The sequence below is a fragment of the Stegodyphus dumicola genome, chromosome 5, assembly GCF_044657685.1.
Source record: "Stegodyphus dumicola isolate Sdum_Otavi_A_Nest chromosome 5, ASM4465768v1".
NCBI lineage: Eukaryota > Metazoa > Arthropoda > Arachnida > Araneae > Eresidae > Stegodyphus > Stegodyphus dumicola.
Window position 1 is genome coordinate 74,169,136 of NC_140772.1, and position 24,302 is coordinate 74,193,437.

The window sequence follows — 24,302 nt, forward strand, 5'->3', positions numbered from 1 at the left end:
AAATTAATTTAAAACATGTAATTCTCAAGAAGGGAAAAAACACAAATGTTGCACATATTTTTTTTTTAATAAAAAATGGTATTTTATATCCGTTGTGCAATTACATTTTATAATATACAGTATTATTTAAACACTTAGTGCCACAGTGTATACAGTCAAAAGTCGTTAATCCGGACTCGCCGGAACTTCGGCGATTCTGGATTATCGATTTTTCCGGATTATAGATCATCAGTTTAAATCTGGTAAGATGGCATGCAGAAATTATAAAATTAAAAATATGAAACTGTAATTTATGAAATAAAAAACAATTATGATCTAAAAGGTATCAAAATTTACAAAAAACAAAACAAAAAAAAAAAAAAAGCTTAATATTTATTTGTTTACTTTATTAAACATTTCTTTCAATGTAAGTTGTTCAAGTTGCTTCGTTTTATGTGATAATACTCTCTTTAATTCTATAAACAGACATAATTTCTTGTTCAGTTACAAAGTTCCGCTGTTCAAGTCCTATAATTGCCGTGTCGAGAATACTTTCTAATTTGTCAATCGAAATTTTTTCGTTTTCAATAACCTCTGTGTCACTTTCTTCACTATCGGAAGCGAATTAATTATAATGACGAGGAATTTGATTTAAATCATATCAAAGACTAAGTACATCGAGATGAAATACTACATTTAGTAAGGAATTATAAGGCAAATAAAATAAAAAATCTGCCCTGAAGATAAGGATAGTGCTGACAGATCAACTTCCAATTCATTCCGCGCCACGGTCCGGATTATGGGTGTCCGAATTAACGACTTTTGACTGTATAAACATTTATAGCTTTATTAGTACATTAACTTTTTAAAAAATACACTGTTTTACAAATGTATTACTTTATGGAAGACCTTTTAAGGCACTACATAAAACTAAAACTGTAGCTCCATTCATAGTAAAGTAAATCAATAAGCATTATAGAATTTTTTTTTAAAAAATATTCTAGATCTGTTACTTTAAACATTTTTCAGTTTTTAATTTATTTCTTTTTATTTAAATGAATTCATTTTAGCAGTTATAGTTTTAATACATATGTTATGGCAACTTCAAACAAAATAATTTTATATTTTTTTGTCCTGAAAAATGTGAAAAGTGATAAATTGTATGAATCTCATTGGTGGCCGGCCATTTTAAGTACAGTTTCCATCCACAATTTATAAGCATGTTATTTCTACCAAAACAATACCTTATTGTGATGACTATAGAATCTTCTACAAAGCTCTTATCTTCAACATTTCTTTTAGGCTCTTGTTCTATTACTGAAATAACAAAAACATGAAATATAGAGCTAAATTTTGAATCATACAGTCATCACCAGAAAGTGATTTATTTTGTATAAAGGTTCCAGTATATCAAACAAAATTATACATTTAAAGATTGTTATACTGCACATCTGATATTTAGTACAAAATTTAATGCTATCAGATAAAAAAAAAAAAAAAATTCTGTTGCTCTTTAGTGGTAACACTGAAAGAACCAATGTATTCATGTATATATCGCATAGTTCACACAGAAGACTTATTGTCAGTAAAGTTTTAGAGTTCAGATCAGTTTTTATTATAAAGAAGCATTCTAGTTACATCTGCATACATTACCATTATTCAAATATGTATGCCATATAAGCATGGATTTGACACAAATGCTAAAACTTATCTTAAAATCAGTATTGTATTAAAAACAATGGAGTAATAAATTGCACTACTACTGCAAAAAAGTAGCTAGAAAAATTTCATTCTGGTGACAAATCACTCATGCGACACAGTCTGGAGCATCATCTGTCATTAATCCACAAGTATAGATGTTAAAATTAAAACTATTCCACCCAGTTAAAGATTATTAAAAAAAAGATAAACTATAAACGTACGATAGTGCAAATTAAAAGTATTACAAAGCCACTTTCTTATATGCATTTATGCCTTTCAAGGAAGTTATTTACTGGTGTGACAGGAATTTCATCATGCACTCAGTATTTTTCAGAATAAAGTATTATATGCCTAAAATTTTTTAAAGTATAAAATAAATATTTATGCTCATTTTTAACTCTACGCAATAATGATGATTAAACAAACTACACATGAAAATTGTAGAAAATAATAAAATGTGATAATATTGCTAAAAAGTATTTTTGTTCAAATGTAATTTTCTATAATGAATGATGCCTTTTCTTTGAAAATATTCTCGGTAAAGTGCAGAATTGCTCACTTATTTGTTCGCCGCTTTTTACAAGGGTAAAAACAATTGGATTTTTGTCAATTTTATTTTACTTTTTAAGTGAAAATAGGTCAATGTGTACATAGATAAAGTCAAGGGTGTGCGCAGTGCCATTTTTGTGCAATTCTAGGGTTTTTTTTAAAGTGAAAATAGGTCGATGTGCACATGGATACCGAGTTCTTAAAAACGCGTCAAGCAGTGAGTGATTCTGCACTTTACCCAAAATTCAATTGCCGAGTTTTCGTCATGGGCAATTCCCAAATTGTTAAATCCATAGAATATCAAAAAAGGATTTAAAAATTAAACTAGTATTTCAATGGCGTCTTAAGAAATATAGAACTATATAAACTTACGCAATCTGAAATCAGCACGTATGCTAGATTTGGCACACTGTTAAATGGGCGCGTTTGCTAGATTTGGCGCTTTTGCGAGTACATTTTGCTGCAATTTTGTTATGGCTCTCGAAACTGAATAGTACAGTATTTTTTTTAAATGTCTATTATGTGCTTAAGGATGAATGATGCTGACATAACAACCATTTTAGATGAATATTCTTCCTTACACGTCTGGAACTTCCAAGATTTAATATAAATGTTGAAATCATTTGATTGTATCCGCATCAACTATGAAGTTAAGCAAATAACTATTGATGGATAGCAAATTGAAATTCCCCATTTATTAATCACACATCTCCTGTCATAAAAAGGAAATGTTTCTTGATATTTTTCCAATGCATGATGAGAAATGAGTCGAATACATCATCAATAGTCACATCACAGGGTGTTGCTAACAGATCCTGTTCTTCATGCTGCAAACCCAAGAAGGTTATGTTACCGTAATCTTCCAGTCCATCCCAAGAAGGTTATGTTACCGTAATCTGCTAAAATCATGCTGATTTTCGACAGCAGTATTCTTAAATATATCTAATGAAGTACAATTTTAAAACTAATTTATCAAATGAAAGTAAAAATCCACAATTAATTTATCTTATTTTGAATGAAATAGTACATGTTCTTGAATTTATATATATACATAAATAGAGATTCAGGAAAAATTTGTGTATTATTTTTGAATAAACAATGAAGGGAAAAAAATTACATAATGAATGAAAGACTTCTTTTGCGGGTGTGTGCGTTATTGGCCATTAATCAAATGGCATCAAAATACAATGAAGTTTTGTTTTTTATGTAACTTTAATAAATTTAACTACTCCCAGCTGATACAAATCAAATTGTAAACTTATAATAATAAAATATCCATACATAAATATCTAATAATAATCTGATAGAACAGTTCAATTAAAAATAAGTATTAAAACAGTTATAGGTTAGTTACATCCTAGCAGTCACATTATGGATCATGACAAAGAGGGAGGAGTGATTAAAATCTTTTCAGGATTAAAACACCACAAGAAATATTTTTCATTAATTTGGACTTTATTTTACTAATTCAAATGCGGGCCCTTGTTTTAATCAATAGATTGAAATCACTCGCATGCATCGAAACATTTTAGGTAGTAATATGCTTCCCAGATTGCAGTACAGCTTTTTTATATCATTGCAGCCCTTCTATCCTCATATAAAGGTAAATTGTGCTGTGGATTGTTGAAAATCAGGTGGAAGGGCTTAAATAGCTTTTTCAAAGAAATCTCAAACTGAATATAGTTGAATAACTTTGGAATGAGCTGGAGCATCGAGTCACTTGACAGATTAACACATGCCAACTCATCAGAATCTAAGTTAAATTCCATTAACAATACAGCAAAACTAACTAAAGGGCCTATGCAAAGAGGTAAATAGTGTATCAATAGCAAATGATTTTCCTTGGTCGTTAAGTATGGTTGGACAGTATTGCTTGGGACGTGCAGCTCTTGGGAAGGGAGCAATGTTATGAATTTTGTATAATGTAACATGAAAAGTCTAAAGAAATGAAGCTTGGTGAAAAGTAAGACTACAGATGCAAATCTATTTAACACTGAGTAAATGGCTATCTTGTTAAACTGTGAGATATAAACAAGATGGTGATGATTTTGGCAACTAATTTTTGTCGCCAAATTTGGTAACACTTTCGTCCAGTCTCTGTATAACTAACTATAATTGAATACAGTCAAAAGTCATTAATTCGGACTCGTCGGGACTTTGGCGATTCCGGATTATAGATCATGAGTTTAAATCTGGTAAGATGGCATGCAGAAATTACAAAATTAAAAATATGAAACCGTAATTTATGAAATAAAGAACAATTATGATCTAAAGGGTATCAAAATTTACAAAAAGAAAAAGCTTAATATTTATTTGCTTACTTTATTAAACATTTCCTTCAATATAAGTTGCTTCGTTTCATGTGATAATACTTTCTCTTTAATTCTATTAAACAGACATAATTTCTTGTTTAGTTACAAAGTTCTGCTGTTCAAGTCCTATAATTGCTGTGTTGAGAATACCGACTAATTTGTCAATCGAAATGTTTTCGTTTTCAATAACCTCTGGGTCACTTTCTTCACTATCAGAGGAACTTGATTTAAATCATATCATGATTTAAATCATATCAAAGACGGAGTATATGGAGATGAAATACTACACTTAGCACACCGAATTATAAACCAAACAAAATAAAAACATCTGCTCTGAAGATAAGGATAGTGCTGACAGATCAACTTCCAATCCGCAGTGTGAAATTGATAAACAGATTTCGGATTTCAAAACATACTTTCGCTTTGTAGATACAAATTACATATTAGTAAATATATATGGAAATTCTATTTGACATAATCTTTCTAATTTATCATAATCTAATAATGATGTTTCTGCCCCCCCCCCTCTGCGGCAGAGCAGCGTGAAATTGATAAACAGATTTCGGATTTCAAAACATACTTTCGCTTTGTAGTAAATATATATCGGAAATTCTATTTGACATAATCAAAAGTTCAAGCTTACTTTTATAAAATTGCTCTAACAGTCTGCAAAAAATAATAAGCCGGATCCAATTCGAAGATTAAGGAACAACGCAATCTGCAACATTAACTGAATTAGATAACTTTAGCTTAGCGTATAACTCCGTTACACATTAAACGCGCATGCGCACAAACATATTCGCAGCTGTAAGGGTCTTATGCACTCTCGTAAATGCCTGTGCGCATGCGTGAACGCGACGCATGCACAGAAAGTTTGTAGCTTTGAGGTTCGGATTATGGATCATTCCGGATTATGGGTGTCCGAATTAACGACTTTTGACTGTAATTATAATTGATCCCTATATGTAACTATAATTGTATAAGGCCCTCATGTAAACCAGTAATTTTGAGAATTAGAAGGTACTAGAGATTTGTCAGCAGCTGGGGTAAAACTACAAAGAGAAACAGTTTTCAGTTTTTTACTTCAGAGTCAACTTTGGAGTATTGAAATATCACTGTGTGAGCATCAGCCTTTGGATGTACTTGCATTGTGTTTAATGCTCTTAGTAGTTAGAAATGTAACTACTGATTGTGGTCTGTGATACTGAGATGAGCTATACGAGTATTTTTGTAGAAAGTTCCAGAACTTTTGGTAAAGTAAATTTTATCATTGGTTTTTGCGTGCAGTCAATCCATTATGAACCCATATGCACACAACAGTACATTAATCGTAAAGCAGTAAGAAAAGTACCATGAAACAAATTATGAGCACAAAAGCTATCCCCTGCAGTTTTTTCATTTACATCTCCAAATACTTTACCTTCCATTAAACTGGTGGTCATTTATGCACTCCTGTTCATGAAGGGAAAACTTTGCTTTTTTTTTATTGATGGTTAAGTTAAATATGGCTAACATTTTAGAAGGAAAAATAATAAAATTTTCATTTGATGAAAAGTTTAAAATGGTCAACATTTTAGAAGGGGAAAAGTAATGAAGAAACGATATCACAGTTTGAAGTGGCCACAAAAATCAAATTTATCCCATGTTATAAATATCACAAAAAAGTTCCCGTTTCTTTTCCAATCGGCTATAAATTAAAAATGGTAAACATTTTAGAGGAAGAAATACAGTCAATCGATGATATCATGTTGAAAATGTCATAGTCAAAACACTCTGAAAACTACATATGTGGCATGTTAAAAAATCTGCAGACTAAGCTTGCATTTCCAGGTACCAATCAATCACTGGACCAAGGCAATAGTTGAAAAAGGAAGTATCTCTTTAAATATTTAATACAGTTTCAAATCTCTATTTAATGAAAAATAAATTTAAGAATATAGTTTTTAAAAATATGACTATGTTTATTACAGAATGAAATTTAGTTGTATATGTATATAATAACTTTTGTTAACATAATGAAAAAATAAAAAAAATAAAAAAAATAAATGCTTAACATTTTTTCAGAATCTTTTTAATAAAAGACACTTAGAGGAAGGAGAATTTGGTTTTTCTATGTTAGTTGGTGATAATGCCTCAGATATTTGCCGGATAAAACACTGAACAATAAAACACTGGTTATTAGTAGGAATACCTTTGTAGAGGACTTTCTATGGGAAACTGGCTTGAATACACGAGAGGGAGAAGGTAGATTATTTTAAGAGTTAATGCAGGCTTCTATAGTGGCCTCAGCAGAATGTGAATTTAGCCTGTTTCTGCATTGACGAGAAACAATTAGTTACTGATCTTGTGAGAAATTGTTATGTGCAATAAACAAATGGTTAATGATGCAACTGGTTTTCTGTAATTACATTATGTAAATATATCGATTTTTCAACATAAAATCCTCATTGTGATTAATATTTCCAAGCTTTCATCAGTATAAAAAGAAGCTATAGTTAATGCCTGAAGCATTATCAGCAACAGTTGCTGAACTGTGGCCACCAGAAAGAGTTTGTAAAAACTAACTTTCTGTTTAATAAATAAAATTTATTGGCATGCTTATGTATGTTGCTATTTTAAATAAATTGCTGAAAAATTTGTATTAATTATTATAATAAATACAAATTTATATTAAATTCTTTACTATAGTGTATATATATATATATATATATATATATATATATATATATATATATATATATATATATATATATATATATCAAAAATTGAATTATTTCACTGAAATCGAAATAAATTTCCTAATACTTGCGCAACAGCTGCAAAGTAAGATAATAATAATTTATTTAATATTGATTATATTATCTCCTGATACCTGGTAATATGATTATTATTGTAATATTGATTATATTATCTCCTAATATAAAGTTAGTAAAATTTATTTGAAGGAAGTAACCCAGAAGTATGAAATTTATCTCGAAAATAATATTTTTAAAGGAACTTGAATTTAAATCATGAAAAATAAAAAATTCAAACTTTTAATATGAAAATTAATAAACCAAGTAATTATCCTGATTGAACAGAAATTGGTTCACTTTTCAAGGGGAACAAACCATCCCCCATTCAGTTAACAATAATTAATATAAATGCAAAGGTGTTTTGCCTTTTACTCAAGTAAATATATATATATGTATATGTATAATTATAATAATTTGCATTGCATCAACATTGAATGAATTGCTGATTTGTTTACAGTAGTCATGTTCTTTTTTCATGGACATTTTGCAACAAATCATGCAAATCCAAACCGCCCCAACAGCATTTTCTTTCACCTAGAATGCTATAAAGACCAGTATCAATTTCATCATAGGAGGAATGCTAATTCTCTCTGCCCACTTCTGTTAAATGTCAATGAATTAATTTTTGAAAGCTTTGAAGTTCATCAATTTTTGAAGTCACGATTTGAAAGTTTAACAAAAATAACACACTGACTTTTTAGCTTCGAATCACAAGAAATTTATATTATTCAAGAATTCAGATATCCTATCACTAGCTGCTTTTAATATTTTACAAATATAGACAAAATTTTCAAAAGCCTTAAATTTCACAAATCTTTAAAACAAACTCAAAAACTTGAAGCTTCACTTTTTTGGCATCATAGAATCCAAACTTAAAACACATTAAATATTTTAAGTCAAAAAATTAATTTTATTGACATCTGATAACAGCATTTAAAAATAAAGTAACTACTGGAATTTTAGTAAAATCAAAAATTTTTCTACACAAAATTTAACATTCTATGTTATTTATTTGCTAATTCTTGAAAAAATCTTCTTCCCTCTATACTGACCTACAAGGCAAATACTTTGAATTTCCACTCCAATACTTTTTGTTAAACACTGAAATAACGAATCATTGAATTATATTTGTATGCTTTTAATAAACACTAGTGTAATGTTAAAAATTGAATTCTTAAAATCCTTCCCCTTCCTATTAAAGTCAGACTTCAAATTCTACTTTAATTTATATATATTAAAAAAAAAAAACTATTAATATTATTTTTTCCTTCCTTTTATTATTAGACTTTTTTTATTATTATTATTCTTATATGAGGGATTCAAGATAAATAAGGACTCTGTAGGATTTCGATTTAAAAAAATTAGGATTTATCCCATCTCTAATTACAAACTTATCAAAGTGCTGTAATTAAAAAATAATAAATATGTCCAACAATTTTACAGGATAATCCAAACTGAAATGTTAACCCATAGGATAGGTAGAGTTTAGATTTTAAAAATAAATATCAAAATCATAAACTAAACTGCAAAAAGAAGTTCAAGATATGCTTAAAATATTTATTTACTTATATCATACAAATTTTGTATCTTTGCATTATGCTTCACATTATTTTAACCGAAAAAACTATTATACATTATAGTGTTTTAAATCCAAAGTATACAAAGTCTTTTGATAGTTACGAAAATCGTATAAACTCTTAAATAATTAAACATTAGAGTGATCTCTGAATTGTCCAATAAATACTGTAAGTTATTTTATCTGAATATATTACATAATGGATAGTTTAACAAGAATACCTTCAAATGAAAAAGCAAAAGAGATCCCAAGTCTAATATCTATGATTTAATTTCTTAAAGAAAATTCCTTTATTACACCCAGGCAGTGCACTTTGCCATAATCAAATAAACCAAACCTTATATAATTATAAGCATGATTTCTTATAAGGATACTAAAAAAATCAGCGTTATATTTTCAAAATTTTCACAGGACTAATTTCGATGGTTTTACCGAACCACCAAGTATTTGTTCGTATTCAAGTATTTTAGTATTTGTTCATCGTGTTATCGTGTCTTAATCTTATTAGGATCTCAACCATTTATACCATGAATTTCATCCCATATATCTAAACTTCTAATGCATGCAAAGGAAATTGTTAGCCATGAATATTTAATAAACATTGCCTTAACCAAAATGTATTAGTTAAATTCAGGCCTGGATCGAATAAGTGCAGGGCCCTCTCTATATATTAAATATTTAACTAAAATTCAAATATATATATATATATATTTAATATCATGGATCATCAGACAGGTAAACTTCTACATAAATTAAAAAATAAAAATGTTCAAAATACAAAAAAAAGTTTATTGAATATAAATTTACATCACCGAATATGAATACATGAATTTACATATTTCTAAATTTTTGTTCTGTAAATTCTTCTAAAATTATTTGAAAATCTAATTTTCTTGTGTCTTCACTTTTAATCAACATAATTGCTAAACTACTATTTAATCTATCCTGATTCATTGTCGATATCAAAAAGTTTTTTTATTAATTTGCTTTAAATTTCAAAATTTTTTTTTATTTTGATGGTAAAGCGGGGCCCTATCAAATACGGGGCCCGACTGTGACCAATCGCCCTTTATCCGGCCCTGGTTAAATTACACATTTCCTTAACAACATCCCCAACTACTTAATATGATTAATTAATAAATTATAATTAAAAATCAACTCAGCTATTATTAAAATTAGATTCAATCAATGAAATATTTTGGATACAAACTGCACAAAACTTTTCTTATTGTATTACAAATACATACGGAAATGTAATCATTCAGACTTTCCTGTACCAATACGCAAAATTACACTGAGTTACGCAACTCACAAAAAAGTTCTTAAATTGTTTCTTTCACATTCTTCCTACAACATTTGTTTATTTGGTGTAAAAAATTAAAGCTCATCCAAACCTATAAAATGTAAGCAACCTTAAATGTGAATAATAATAATAATAATAATAATAAAAAAGACCTGTGTCATTCTAAGATTATTTGCACGTAAATTTACAATTACACACATTAACTCAAACCATTTAAACTTTTAACAAACACAAATACAGAAACTTAAAATAGCATTTTCACCTTATCTACTGCTGCCGGCACACTCACCAAGCATGAAAAACCAGAGCCGACGACAACTTTGATTAACTTTGATTGCTTAACCACATTTCTGACTAATATTTGACCGAATGACTATTTAATTAAATGTACCATTTTTTAATTATTTCTGTAGTTCTTACGATTAAAAAATATAATATCTGCATCTTAAAAGAAGCCACGAAACGTAATTTTTTCCTGATAATCATTTTAAAATACTGCAAAATACAGCTGTGATAAAAAGTACTACAACTTGCACTTTCTGCAAGAAACGTAAACAAAATGTCTAAAAAGTGTTATGGCTCGTAGATTTAGTTATATTTCTATAGAAAGATTATTATTTTCCCCTTACTTTAATTCATCTAATAAATGTTTTTCACAAAAATGGTAAGGAAGTAGGTGGAGATTTTTGGCTTTTACGAAAATTTTGCCTTTTACATATTTTTATAAATTGTATTTTAAGAATGATTATCTTTGAGTTTTGACACATATTACTGAGTGTTTTTTCAAATATATGTGCAGTAATGTGACATGAATGGTAAATTAATTTTCATATTATCTGTATAATAATTAGAATTCACTGTCAAACCGTCAAATGTGAGAGCAAATAATTTCGTGGGGTTTTTAAGAAATGAACTCTTCTGTACTTTTTTCATGTTTGTAATCATAAAACTAGCTGAATCATTCACCTCATTAAAGATATTTTAATAAAGAATAATCTTATGCAATTTAATTCGTTAGTTTTATTATAACATTTTATCATATTAATAGAAGTACATTGTTGATCAAAAGCCCTTTGAATAATTATATTTTTAATAACATTTTTATTTCACAACTTTCCACATTAATACATCCTAATTTTGCCTTTTCATTACACTTTTTCATAATTATTTATTTATTTATTTATTTATTTATTTATTTATTTTGTAAATAATAAACGTCAATCATTTTCCTGATACAAGGTCAAAGATAGGTCACAAAATAGTTCTATTCTGCAGTTTATATTTTGTTGCCAGAAAGAGATTACATATAAAAATGAAAGTATTTTAGTAGTTTTAAGGGAAGTCGGCTGATCTTTAGAATATGGTAACTGGTAGTTTGGCGACATTTTGGAGGCGATAAAAGTTACTACCTGAGACTTTGGTAATAATGTGAGCAGTACTCAGTTCCGATTACGCATTATTTTGTGTGAGGGAAATGAGAGATCATGTGATATTAATGGACGAATTATGGTTCTTTAATTGGAAAAGGGGGGAAGTCTTTGACTAGGAAAATAAATAGCTATAACATGACGGTTAATGAATACAAATCCCCATCTTACAAATGAATTACCTTTTAAATAACCATTTATACCATGAATTTGTTCGTAATATGTAACTAAATTATCTGTGCATATCTCATAATGATGTCCGTGAGATAAAAACCATAAATACCATCAAATGAACAATAAATTTAAAATTGTAAATACAGTACATTATAAATAAATAAAAATTACTTTAATATACAGTACATAACTAGGATTATCATGCTTGATGCATGTGTGGATGAAGTTAGAATCAGATTGTTGCATAGGCTGGAATGTGGTGAGGGTGAGCCAACATTTGACTTGCCGTCAGAAGGCTCAACAAGTAAAGAGGAGGCCGCATAAGAGCTAGTTCATGTCTCAAAGTTCATCTGAGCATCTCTACATAATAATTTCAATGTTTATGAATATATTGATATGTTATACAACTTAATTTTAAAAGGTGTTATATCTTAAGTTATTATTTTCTCACATTCTAGGCAAATGTTTGCATATAGCTATGTTTCAGCATACTAGAAAAAAGTTAATAATTTGTAGCCCAAACTTCAGAGAACTTTAGAGTGCCTGAGAAGTCTCAGCAAAATGTGCTTTAAGAATAGCTTTCATGAAATAAATCATGATAATAAAAGTATTACAAAGGAAAATTCTTTCATTATAAAATTAGTGTTTATCACTTTACTAATAGTTTTGCTTATATATAGTATTATATTATCAACAGCATAGCATAATACCAGTAGAACTGAATGTTTATTTCAGAGAAACTTTCAAGAAGTAATAAAGTAATGTTGTTTGTACTTCTTAATTTAACAGTTCTATAAACAGGTATACATAGTAAGTCCAAAGGTAATTGACAAATTTAAGGAGTTCCTGGAAGATTGAAAAATAGCAACTTACAGCAAGACTTTTCCCTTTATGTATAGCTTATTTTTTATTGTTGGGCATATGTTGTAAGTAAATCATATGGCTTCTCATAATAAACAGAGAACATATATTAGAAAAATCATTGAAACTTTTTACATTCCATTGCAGTTTTTTGAACTGATGATGCACAATGGTTTTCCTATTAGAAGAATGTACTTCTGCAAGTCAACATTTTTATTGGAAGTTTAAAAATTGTATCAGAACTTAAGTAGGAATCCTGCATGTATATTTTATTATTATTATTATTTGTTTATGCAAAGCATTCGAGGGCGATCTGCCTAAAAGTAGGAATGCTTTTTGTGGAGGACTTTCTAAGCTAAACTGACTCGTGTACATGTTACACATGGGTAAAACCATGAAAACATGTATGCAACCAGCCCGTTCACCAAGATTTGAACCTCGGACAGAATTACCAGTGTTCAGCGACTTTACTGCTTGGCTGCTGGTGGGCCCCCTGCATGTATATATATATATATAATTATGAAACAGATTAACTGATCTTCAGTCGTCATTTCTAAAATGTCATATATTTAAAGTTCTAGATTTAAAAAAAATCCTGTGTTACTTTCTATTTGCACCTGTGTGCACTTATAAATTCACTGTGAAGAAATAAGCTTTAAAATTTTGTCAAGGAATTTCTCAAGAGTTTGAAAGTATATTAGGAATTAAGAAAACAAACTAATATGTGTAAAGGTGCCACTTTTGTTGCATTTAAAAATATGCTTTGAAAATGATAAGTTTTATTTTTATTATTATGTTTCAGATAATATAGGCAGAGAAAAGCATCAAGAATTTGGAAGAGGGTGTAGAATCATTAGAGTTTTTTGATTCTGGAGACATGAAAAATGCCCTCCCCGGGGCTTGAACCCTGAACCTCTCAAATACACACTGAGTATGCTTCCAATTACATGACGAAGGCATGCAGAAAGGAAGGATAAAATACTTTACATACTCCTTTTAAATGGTTACTAGGGATGAAGAGATTCAATTGCCTAATCCTGGTGGTGGCGAGTTATCGTTCACCATTGTTTTGGTTAGGACATCACATTAAAGTCATTAGGTTTTTTGAAGCAGGAGATGTGAAAAATGAGCAGTGCCCTCACCCAGACTCAAACCCTCTACCTCTCAAATGTGCACCAAAGTATGCTTCCAATTACACGATGAAGGCATGTGGAAAGGCATTTAGACACTTCTAATGAAAAATTATATGAATTATAGTATGCTTCTTTCTCCATCCCCCCTATTTTGAAGCTATTATATTTATTTATCACATTTAATATGCTTGTACACTCTCACAGGATTACGTTATATACACATGTATTTTAACAAGTACTTACTTAACCCCTTAAGGACCAGCATCGGGAGAACGAAGCGCAGTCATGGGACCGGACCCACTGAAATGGATTGTCACCACCGGCCCACGCATTTTCAGTAGTTAAGCCTAATTTTACAAAAAAAAAAAAAAAAAAAAGTATAAAATCAGCATTTTGATATTATGACTTCAAATTTTGAAGTTGCGTAATTAATGTACTTGTTTTTAATGTGTATTAATGTAAAGAATATCACATTAATAGAAATAAATTAAACAGGCAAAATATTAAAATCATTACTATACACACAGAAATAAGTACTATAAACATAAAAAAAATTACAAATAAGAAATTAAAAAAAATACTAAACAAGAATTACCTATAGGTAATTAAATTCCAATTTAAAAATTCTGCTGTGCGAAATAATTCAAAACAAGGATCGACATAGTTCTGCATTGCATATTTCGTACTCAAAATCCGTTGTTTGCTTTTGCTTTTCCGTGGTTTTAGTGCACACAACACATCTTCTCCTACTTTTGTTACATTTTCCATCAACGTAAATTTTCAGAAACTGTCTCCCAGTTATACGGAAAGGCAGAGTGTCCGGTGATTTTGGACAAATTTTTAAGTAAGGTCTCTTAGCCATGGCTAATGAAATGAAACTGAATATATAACCCCAACACATGTCCCAAAACTTCTTTAAAAGACGCTCAAAAATATGCATCCTCAAACTCTATGTGACGTCAGGTTTATATTAGAAAACTTCTGTTTTTCTAAATTGAAAACAGCATCCACAACGACCAGAAAGTGATCAAGGAAAAACCCCCACTGGCATGATATCCATTACTGATCACGTCAATCTATACATTACATGTAAAGTAAATACAGTCAAAAGTCGTTAATCCGGACCTCAAAGCTACAAACTTTCTGTGCATGCTTCAATGCATTATGCATTCACGCATGCGCGTAATACCTTTATGAATGCATGTATGCATGCGCATTATACGTTTACGCATGCATGTTTAATGTATAACGGGCGGTATAAGCTAAGCTAAAATTATCTAATTATCTATTTCAGTTAATGCTGCAGATTGCAATGTTCCTTAATCTTCGAATTGGATCTGGCCTATTATTTTTTGCAGACTGTTAGAGCAATTTTATAAATGTAAGCTTGAACTTTCGATTATGTCAAATAGAATTTCCGATGCTGGAGCTGCCGAAGGATATACAAAGGGAAAGCATGTTTCGATGGGGGGGGGGAACATTGCGGCACGCAATGAACTCGAAGTTGATCTGTCAGCACTATCCTTGTCTTCAGGGCAGATGTTTTTATTTTATTCAGCGCTTATAATTCTTTACTAAATGTAGTATTTCATCTCGATGTAATCCGTCTTTGATATGATTTAAATCAAATTCCTCGTCATTATAAATATCACAAATACAAATCAAATAGTTTTCTGGTTGCAATTTTCTAATTTCAACTATGCGTAATGTATGCTTTACGCATGCGCGCATTGAAAGAAATGTTTAATAAAGTAAAAAAATAAATATTAAGCTTTCTTTTTTGTAAATTTGATACCCTTTAGATCATAATTGCTCTTTATTTGATAAATTATGGTTTCATATTTTTAATTTTATAATTTCTGCATGCTATCTTACCAGATTTAAACTAATGATCTATAATTCGGAAAAATCGATAATACGGAATCGCCAAAGTCCTGACGAATCCGGATTAAAGACTTTTGACTGTCCATTATATACCAAAATATAATGTCTGTGTCATATATAATGACGTATTAAATCGAGTAAGAAAAACAAAAACGCTGGCTCTTTACTGAGAAATGTGAGCTAGACGCATTACGCGTCTTGCTCAGAAAAAGCTGATAGTCTTTTCCCTTCTCTAATAATGTTGTAATGTTACTTTTTAATTAACCAAGAAAGCTTAAGTTTCAAAATAAATAGGGGAAAAAAGAAAAGAAAATCCTAACGAAATAAACAAAAACACCTGTGCCTCTTTAAGTCGCAGGTGCACTTATAAAGAGCTGTGATTTCCTGTTTGCTTATTTCAATAAATCTCTCAAAACCAGAAGCACAAAATAGAAACTAATGCCAGTAGATGAAGGTCAAATGCGGTATGAATCAACCTATGTGAAAACAATTACCATTTAGCTCCATTTACTGGCTTTTAAAAATTCAAATAAATCGTTCCATTTGAATGTCTCATATATGGGACGCTGGGCTCATAGGAGCAGAATCGTTGCATTGTGTACGCGGGACGCTGGTCTGATAGGAGTGGAACCGCTGCATCGCGTATATGCTACGCTGGTCTTGAACGGGTTAACGAATGATTTTTTTTTACTATATTTTTCACTATATGTAAAATAAATGAATAGTATGCAAATTATGTATTTTCATCAAATTTTCAAATTAGACATTTTGTGATTACTTTAATATTATTTTCAGTTGATTGTTTACTGTATAGAATTATTGATAATGAGTATTTTTATCTTGGCAGTTTTCGAAGATTCTTCAGTGGAAAATTCTGTCCTCAGTCAACACTAGTTCTCAAGAAATCATATTTAGTTGCAGTTGATAATGTCTTTGAAAACAGAAAGTTATTCACTCTACCTAATCCTCTTGGGAGTAAGAGGAAAGAATATTCAGAAAAAAAAATTCTTGGGTATGCTGAATGATGTAGTTAACCCTCTGAGTGGTACAGCTTTTTGGATTTGCTCATGAAGACCTATATTTAAACAGCATTTATTAGCTAAATTTGTATAATTACTTTTTAAGTCTTTGTATTCATAAATTTCCATTCATTAAAATGATATTATTAAATGAAGTAAGAATTATCATAAGAAAATAAAATATTTTACATTGTATATGAATATATACCTAGCGACAAAAAAAAATCTCATGATCAGATAAAGGCCATGCCACTCAGGAGGTGGTTAATGTATAATTTAAAGAAAGTCACCTAGCATATATTACTAACAAAAGTTTTTTCTACTTTTAAAAAGTGTTGATAAGTATTTACTAAATATTAATTGTAATGATTATGTGGTAATTCTTCAGTTTAGAAAGTTATTTGAATTTAAAAGATTTTATTAATGAATAATAGATGAGCTTTAATTGCATTGTAGTGAACTGCTACTTCAGTGTACAATTTCAGAATTATTTCCTTATAAATCACTACCTGTATCTCAAATAAAAATATAAATTAAAAAAAATAAAGTTCAGAAAACTGTGTGAATAATAAAAAAAAATCTTAAAAATTTTTTTTGTCTGCAGAATAATTATTTCTGCTAAATACAAGAAAAATATGATTTTAAAACAAATTTATCTTGATTACTTTTCTTTTAATGGCATGGCAAATGTGGTAGTCTCTTTATATTCCCATGTGAACAGCTGTGTAGTGATGATATATATATATATATATAAAATGCTGAATTTGTGCAGGGAGGGATTTTTTTTTTTTTAAATTAAGATGTTACAAGGAATATTTTTCAAAATTCTTAAGGCATTTTTTATATCCTTTATCAAATTGCATTTAATTTAATTGTGATAATATTTCTTATTATTATGAATAATATACCCTTAGGCTAAATAAAATTTTAGCTGATGGATTAAAAGAAAAAAAAAAAAAAAAAAGCCTCATGGGTTATTTATTTAAAATCTTATTTTATATAGCAACAATTAGTGACTATATAGTGTGTAGCTGTGTAGTGATGATATATATATATATATATATAATGCTGAATTTGTGCAGGGAGGGATTTTTTTTTTTTTTAAATTAAGATGTTACAAGGAATATTTTTCAAAATTCTTAAGGCATTTTTTATATCCTTTATCAATTTGCATTTAATTTAATAGTGATAATATTTCTTATTATTATGAATAATATACCCTTAGGCTAAATAAAATTTTAGCTGATGGATTAAAAGAAAAAAAAAAAGCCTCATGGGTTATTTATTTAAAATCTTATTTTATATAGTAACTATTAATTTCTTGCAGGATTTAATTAGTGAAACTGAGTATTTAAAACAGTAGCTTGGTAAAAATATATTTACGGGTGCCCCTTGACAAAAATTGACAGTACCATGGATACCGAGTTTGTGCAGTTCTTTGACTTGTTATTTTGGCTTTGTGTATCGACCTACACATTGACCTCTTTAACCTTAAAAAAAAATCAGAATTGCACAAACTTGGCATTGCACACTCCCGTGACTCCCATGTACACATCAACCTATTTTCACTTAAAAAAAAAAAATCAGAGAATTGCACAAATTTGGAATTGTGCACTCTCTTGACTTTGTCCATGTACACATCGATCTATTTCACTTAAAATGTGAAAGGAGCACCCAATTCTACAGTAAAGCCAAACAAAAAATACATAATCTCAATAAATTACATTTAAATCAAACAATAAAATAACATAAAAAAGGAAATTCATTTTATGCAGCTAAGCACCACACAAAGCAAATATCCACTTACCTTTTTTAAAAATTTCGTAGTCCTTCAAACTGTGGCACACAAAATTCCTTAACAGCATCCAAAAACTTCCTAAAATTATCTGAACTAGAATCCGTATATTAGCGTGCTGCATAAATTCACTAAAATAAAAGTTAAAAATATCCTCTGTAAGGTTGATATCCTCCGACGTTCAACTATACACCAGTCATTTAATGCATTTCCCCCCTTTTTTCCAAATCATACAGAAATTCAAATTAATCTTACAACATTCAGCCATTCTACCATCTAAACCACAAAACAAGCAATGCACTTCCTAATCAACACACACCACAAGCCCTTACAAATCTTTACCCATCATTCAAAATTTACAGCAACACACTATCGATTACATCATAATAGGGTTTCCTTAACATTCAACTACTTAGGTTACCATAATTGAAACAAAAACTTCGCGATATTACAAGGGGCACCCTTCAATCTACTGTAATCCAGGAGCTTTAATTATCATTATTGGTTGTCTTCATATTAAAAAAGTTATTTTGATACACAATAATTCATGCTAGAAACAATCTTTGTTATGTGTCTAATAGCTTGTTAATCTTTTAAATCTCATAATTTAAGTCATATATTGTAAGAGTTCATTTCCCATATATTTTGTTACATGAAAAGTTATCATATGCCATAATAAAACTTATTTGTGTTACTCATATGCAGTTATTCTATGGAACAACTCTATGATGTAGTTGCTGGTGTTGAATATTATAAAGATTTTTTACCATGGTGCAACAGTTCTGTTGTAACTAAACGAAGACCAGGTCATCTTAAAGCAGATCTAGAGATTGGTTTTCCACCTCTTGTTGAGCGTTATACTTCATCTGTAACACTAGCAAAGCCACATTTAGTGAAGGTTAAGAAATATTTTTTCATTTTTCACATTTTTGAGTGCGTGATAAAACATATGTTAAATTTATTAATTTTTTTATATTTTAGGCCTGTTGTACTGATGGAAGATTATTTAACCATTTAGAAACAATTTGGAATATAAAACCTGGCATACCTGGCAATTCTAATTCGTGCACTTTATATTTTTATGTAAGTACAATTTTGTTATATATGCAGTGTAATCGTGCAGGAAAAGTTTCTTGTACTTTCTAATTAACCACACCCCCACCAAAAAGTCACAAAATCATTGCCAGCTTTGGACAGCATTTGTGAACTTGTTAGCAACATTAGAGAGAAAAATTTGTGTGGGTAACTTTATTTAAACAATGCATTCAATCCCACGTATTTGTTTACATTTCTCTTTCTCCATACAAGACGTGCACACTGTATTTTGTACCATTCACGTATATGCAGTTTTTGCTATAAAAAAAAACCAGAGAACTGCATAAACTTGACGTTAATTATAAATTAAAGACATAGGATGATAAATTAAAGACATAAGATAAAAGACACATGATGCTTTTAACCTGGGCAGTATATAAAATCATTTAAATTGTGGTAAAATTTTGAATGAATTGTAACTTATAGACCCTTAGAACACAAAATAGAGACTTAAAAAAAATCTAGAGTGAAATCCTGAATTTTGAGGGCCAATATATATTTTATACTGGCGCCCTTCTACAACATTTTTATCCCAGGTAACTGCCAATTGTTAATTTTTGTTTTCTTTCATCTATTTTTGCAAACTTTTGATGTGCATCTATAGAGATGGGTGCTTGAGTACATTTATGTAAGTCTGAAGGCAAAAAATTTTTAAATTTTACTAGAAATTTAAAATTAGAAAATAAATTTTATGTTTTTGGCACTTTGATGATGCCACTCAGCTGAATATACTTATGTAAAATATGGGTAAAAAGATTTTAAAAGTGATTTAAATTCAATAGTAGCATTTTATGAAAAATTTTAGCAAATATGCATGCAGAAACCGTATTGTGTTGCAGTTGAGCTAGTATAATGTTACTCAAGCAAAAAATTAAAAAAAAAATGAAAATGAAACACTATGACTCAGCTGAAAAATTATATTGCATTTTTGAAGTTATTGATTGTTTTAGATAATATATAAAAAGAGTATGCTTCATGCTATGATAACAAGAATTGCCCCCCCCCCACACACACAAGCTTTCGATTATCAGGCCCGGTAAGGGGCCCTTTTTAATTTTTTGTAAATATAGGTTGTAATATATCATTTTGTTCAACAAAAAAGCTGTTAAACGATTTTATTATTTGATACAAAGCTCTTATTTCTATCAAAACTTTAAAAACTCAAATATTTGCCCCCTTTTTTTTTTTCCTTTCAAAGATAAATGTTTTGCAACTAAACTTGTTGGCCTTAGAAATATTTCCCTCCTTTCACCAGCTGTGAAGACTAAACCACGTACTTGTATCCTAACCCAGGGAAAAATTTTTCTTGTATTCCTTAGTCTCTCATCTGAAATTAACAAAGACCTAAAGAATAAAAGCATGTTTTCAAATCAGCAGTTTTTTCCATTGCACTAAGAAATGGATCTAAAGTGCATTTTAATTTTCCGTACTTTTAGAGTTTTCTTTGTGTGATGTTATCATAGTTCCTTTGTGAAGATGGCATGAGCCCTATGTGACAAATTAGTTGTCCATCACCTCTTTTCATTTTTGCTGCATTGTAGGATTTTGGAAAACACAAAACAACGGGTGTGTTTGGGGGCTAACAATGCCACATTTAAACCCTATGTGGTTGCGGACCGTTTTTTGATGCCAGACAAGTCTTTCTAAAAAAAAGAAAAAGAAAAGAAAAGAAAGAAAGAAAAAGAAACTTGAGTAATGTAAACAAAGATTAAAAAGTAACTAATATACTTATATTCAGTCCCAGGTCAGTGTCACTAAACTTCACATACCCCCATTAACATAATACTGAATCCTGAACAACTTGTAAATTAATCATAAATAAATTATTACATCATAACCTATTATAATGTAAAGAAATTCTGTCATCTCACAGAGTACAGAGGGAGAAGCCTGGTGCTGCCATCTGTTGACGAGGTACCCTCAGTAGAGGTGCCGGTATATATTATATACCAGTATTTAAAAATGTATACATAATCTTTTAATTATCAGTTTTGATTAAAATGCAGTAAATATAAAAGGTTCAGAACATGTGCATCATATATTTGAAGATTGTGAATTTTTTCCTATCCTTCAATGGAATTTATGAATGTTCAAACATGATACCTTTGAAAGAGGTATATCAATTTCATAACTGCAAAATATTGAGCATTCATAGGGTAGTGCTGCCATTTAGAATCAAAAGGAGACAGTAGAAACTTATGATTACAGCTTTTGATGTAGAAAAATTAGCATTTTTTTAGTAGTTTAAAAAATAGACTAACACTGACTAAAAATTGATGGTATATATTATATACCGGTGCCCTTCAAAGAATTAAGTGCTCCATGCATACAGAAACTTTAAGTCCAAGATTTTCCAAAGATGACTAAAAATTCACTAAGCAGTCCACTACTGCACTGAAATTCATGTGGGAGGGATTATGATCTACAGTCACGCTCATGAAAATGTTCAGAGAAGTCAAAAGCCATTTGAGGGTTTGTATGTGCATACTTGAGTAGTTGTCACATAAACACTTTTTGCTGACATCTTGGTTTAGCCCATAATTACGTTTTGGCAACATGCCACATAAATACTTTTTGGTGACACAGTATGTTGCTGCATTGATACTTTTTTATGGCTTTTCAGTGAGAGTGCACATAATCAGAAAGTTTTCTCTACCAGTATTTTTAATCACTTAACTGAATTTCTCATGTGCTGTACGTGAATCACTTCTGAGACTTGCTTATTTACCCACATATTGTATGGGCTAGAAGAGTTTATGTGCTCTGCATGCCTGTATTTTTGTTTCTAATTAGTTCCCATTTTAATGAAGAGATGGCAAAAGCAGTCCATTGAAAGATAATCACTAGTATTTTGTCTCTCCCAATCTAGCAAGAAAATATATATTTGCATTTAATTTATAATAATATTTAATATAATAATAATTATTATATTAATTTTATAAGGAAAGCTTTTTTTGAAACATAAAGCATGAGGAAAGGTTTGGGTATGTAATTTTACGCTGTATTTAATATGCAGTCAAAAGTCGTTAATTCGGACACCCATAATCCGAAATGATCTATAATCCGGACCTCAAAGGTAAAAACTTTCTGTACATGCTCCGCATTGACACATGCGCATAGGCGTTTACGCGTGCGCGTAAGACCTTTACGACTGCGCATATGCGTGTGCGCAAGCACTTAATACGTTTTCCCGTGCGCGTTTAATGTATAACGGACGGTATAAGCTAAAATTATCTAATTATCTATTTCAGTTAATGTTGATGATTGCGTTGTTCCTTAATCTTCGAATTGGATCTGGCTTATTATTTTTTGTAGACTGTATGAGCAATTTTGTAAAAGTAAACTTGAACTTTCGATTATGTCAAATAGAATTTCCGATGCTGGAGCACCTAAAGGATCTACAAAATGAAAGTATGTTTCGATGTCCATCAAACAAAAAGTGGAATTTCTGCAAAAAATGGATAAAGACATGAAGAAGGTGACAGAGAGGTTAGTGAAAACGAAAAAATTTCAATTGACAAGTTAGTCAATATTCTTGGCACAGCAATTACGGGACTTGAACAACGGAACTTTGTAACTGAACAAGAAATTATGCCTGTTTATAGAATTAAAGAGAAAGTATTATCACATAAAACGAAACAACTTACATTGAAAGAAATGTTTAATAAAGTAAACAAATAAATATTAAGCTTTTTTTTTTTTTTTTTTTTTTTTTTTGTAAATTTTGATACCCTTTAGATCATAATTGTTCTTTATTTCATAAATTATGGTTTCATATTTTTAATTTTAGAATTTCTGCATGCCATCTTACGAGATTTAAACTGATGATCTATAATTCGGAAGTCCCGACGAGTCCGGATTAACGACTTTTGACTGTATATGTATTAAATTATTATTTATGTAGCCATATGGTTATGAATAACATGTTAATTTAAGCAATACATTTTTTGAAATTTCCTCATAAAAGTTACACTAAATGCTTAAATTTAATAGTTGAGAGCATTTGAACTGAAATTAACCTGTGTTGAATCGAAATTTTAAGTGAAAGTTTATAATAAAAAATGATATTTTTGGACCATATGGGTTACAAAAAAAGAAAGATTTAAGTGTTTATTGATTATTTTGAGTTTTAATTCCTAATTTGGATATAGAATGTGGTAAGTTAATCATTTATGTTTGGCAATATAGTTAAAAGTTCCATTATCCAGATCATTTGTTTTTCTTTTGAGATCAGCGTCAAAATGTTAAAATTTTGTATATAAGACTGCTATAACATGTAGTTGTGCACCTCCATTTTTAGTTGCAATTGACTGCTCCAAATATATACACGTATATATACACACATGCACTCTGTTACTCGGCTCAGTATGCTTAGTTTTTTACTCTTATATGTTGGTAAATCATGCATTTTTTGCTTTAAGAATGATTGAATTTTGTTATTATTTTCCTGTTAAGGTTTTTATGCCTTTAGTTAATCTGCATGCAATAGTTGTAGAATTATTAACAATTTAAAATTTGTTTAAGTGTGGCTAAGCATAATTTTTTGGGGGGACATAGCAGCCACATTTGTGTACATTTGAAACTTGGCAGGATAGTGAATTAAGTCAGTTTCTACATCTTCAGTGTCTTTTTGCCAGGTAGGACTAAAAGTAAAATTTCAGTTTTTTGCATCGAAAAATCTGCCATTTTGCCTGCTGGC

General features: G+C 29.7%; 2 protein-coding genes across 9 annotated transcripts in view; one reads left to right on the forward strand and one right to left on the reverse strand.

Moving 5' to 3' along the window:
- subdued (anoctamin 1) overlaps window positions 1–14,072 on the reverse strand; it is a 219,881-nt gene extending 205,809 nt beyond the window's left edge. For 3 of the 6 annotated variants that reach the window (XM_085816780.1, XM_085816781.1, XM_085816776.1), the window contains exons 1-2: window positions 10,368–10,493; window positions 1,224–1,296 (exon numbers count right to left, since the gene is read on the reverse strand). The gene's annotated coding sequence lies outside the window, so the exon portion shown is untranslated. Of the gene's footprint in view, window positions 1–1,223; window positions 1,297–4,550; window positions 4,681–10,367; window positions 10,560–14,053 lie in introns of those variants that run through there. The other 3 variants (XM_085816779.1, XM_085816777.1, XM_085816778.1) reach the window with 3 other exon arrangements.
- LOC118185422 (coenzyme Q-binding protein COQ10 homolog B, mitochondrial) overlaps window positions 10,726–24,302 on the forward strand; it is a 29,750-nt gene continuing 16,173 nt past the window's right edge. For all 3 annotated transcript variants that reach the window (XR_015041148.1, XM_085816782.1, XM_035355263.2), the window contains exons 1-4: window positions 10,726–10,879; window positions 16,542–16,706; window positions 19,214–19,406; window positions 19,490–19,591. Coding sequence is in view for 2 of the 3 variants with exons in the window: in XM_085816782.1 (XP_085672908.1) it covers window positions 10,791–10,879; window positions 16,542–16,706; window positions 19,214–19,406; window positions 19,490–19,591 (549 nt within the window). In the remaining variant the exon portion in view is untranslated. The remainder of the gene's footprint in view (window positions 10,880–16,541; window positions 16,707–19,213; window positions 19,407–19,489; window positions 19,592–24,302) is intronic.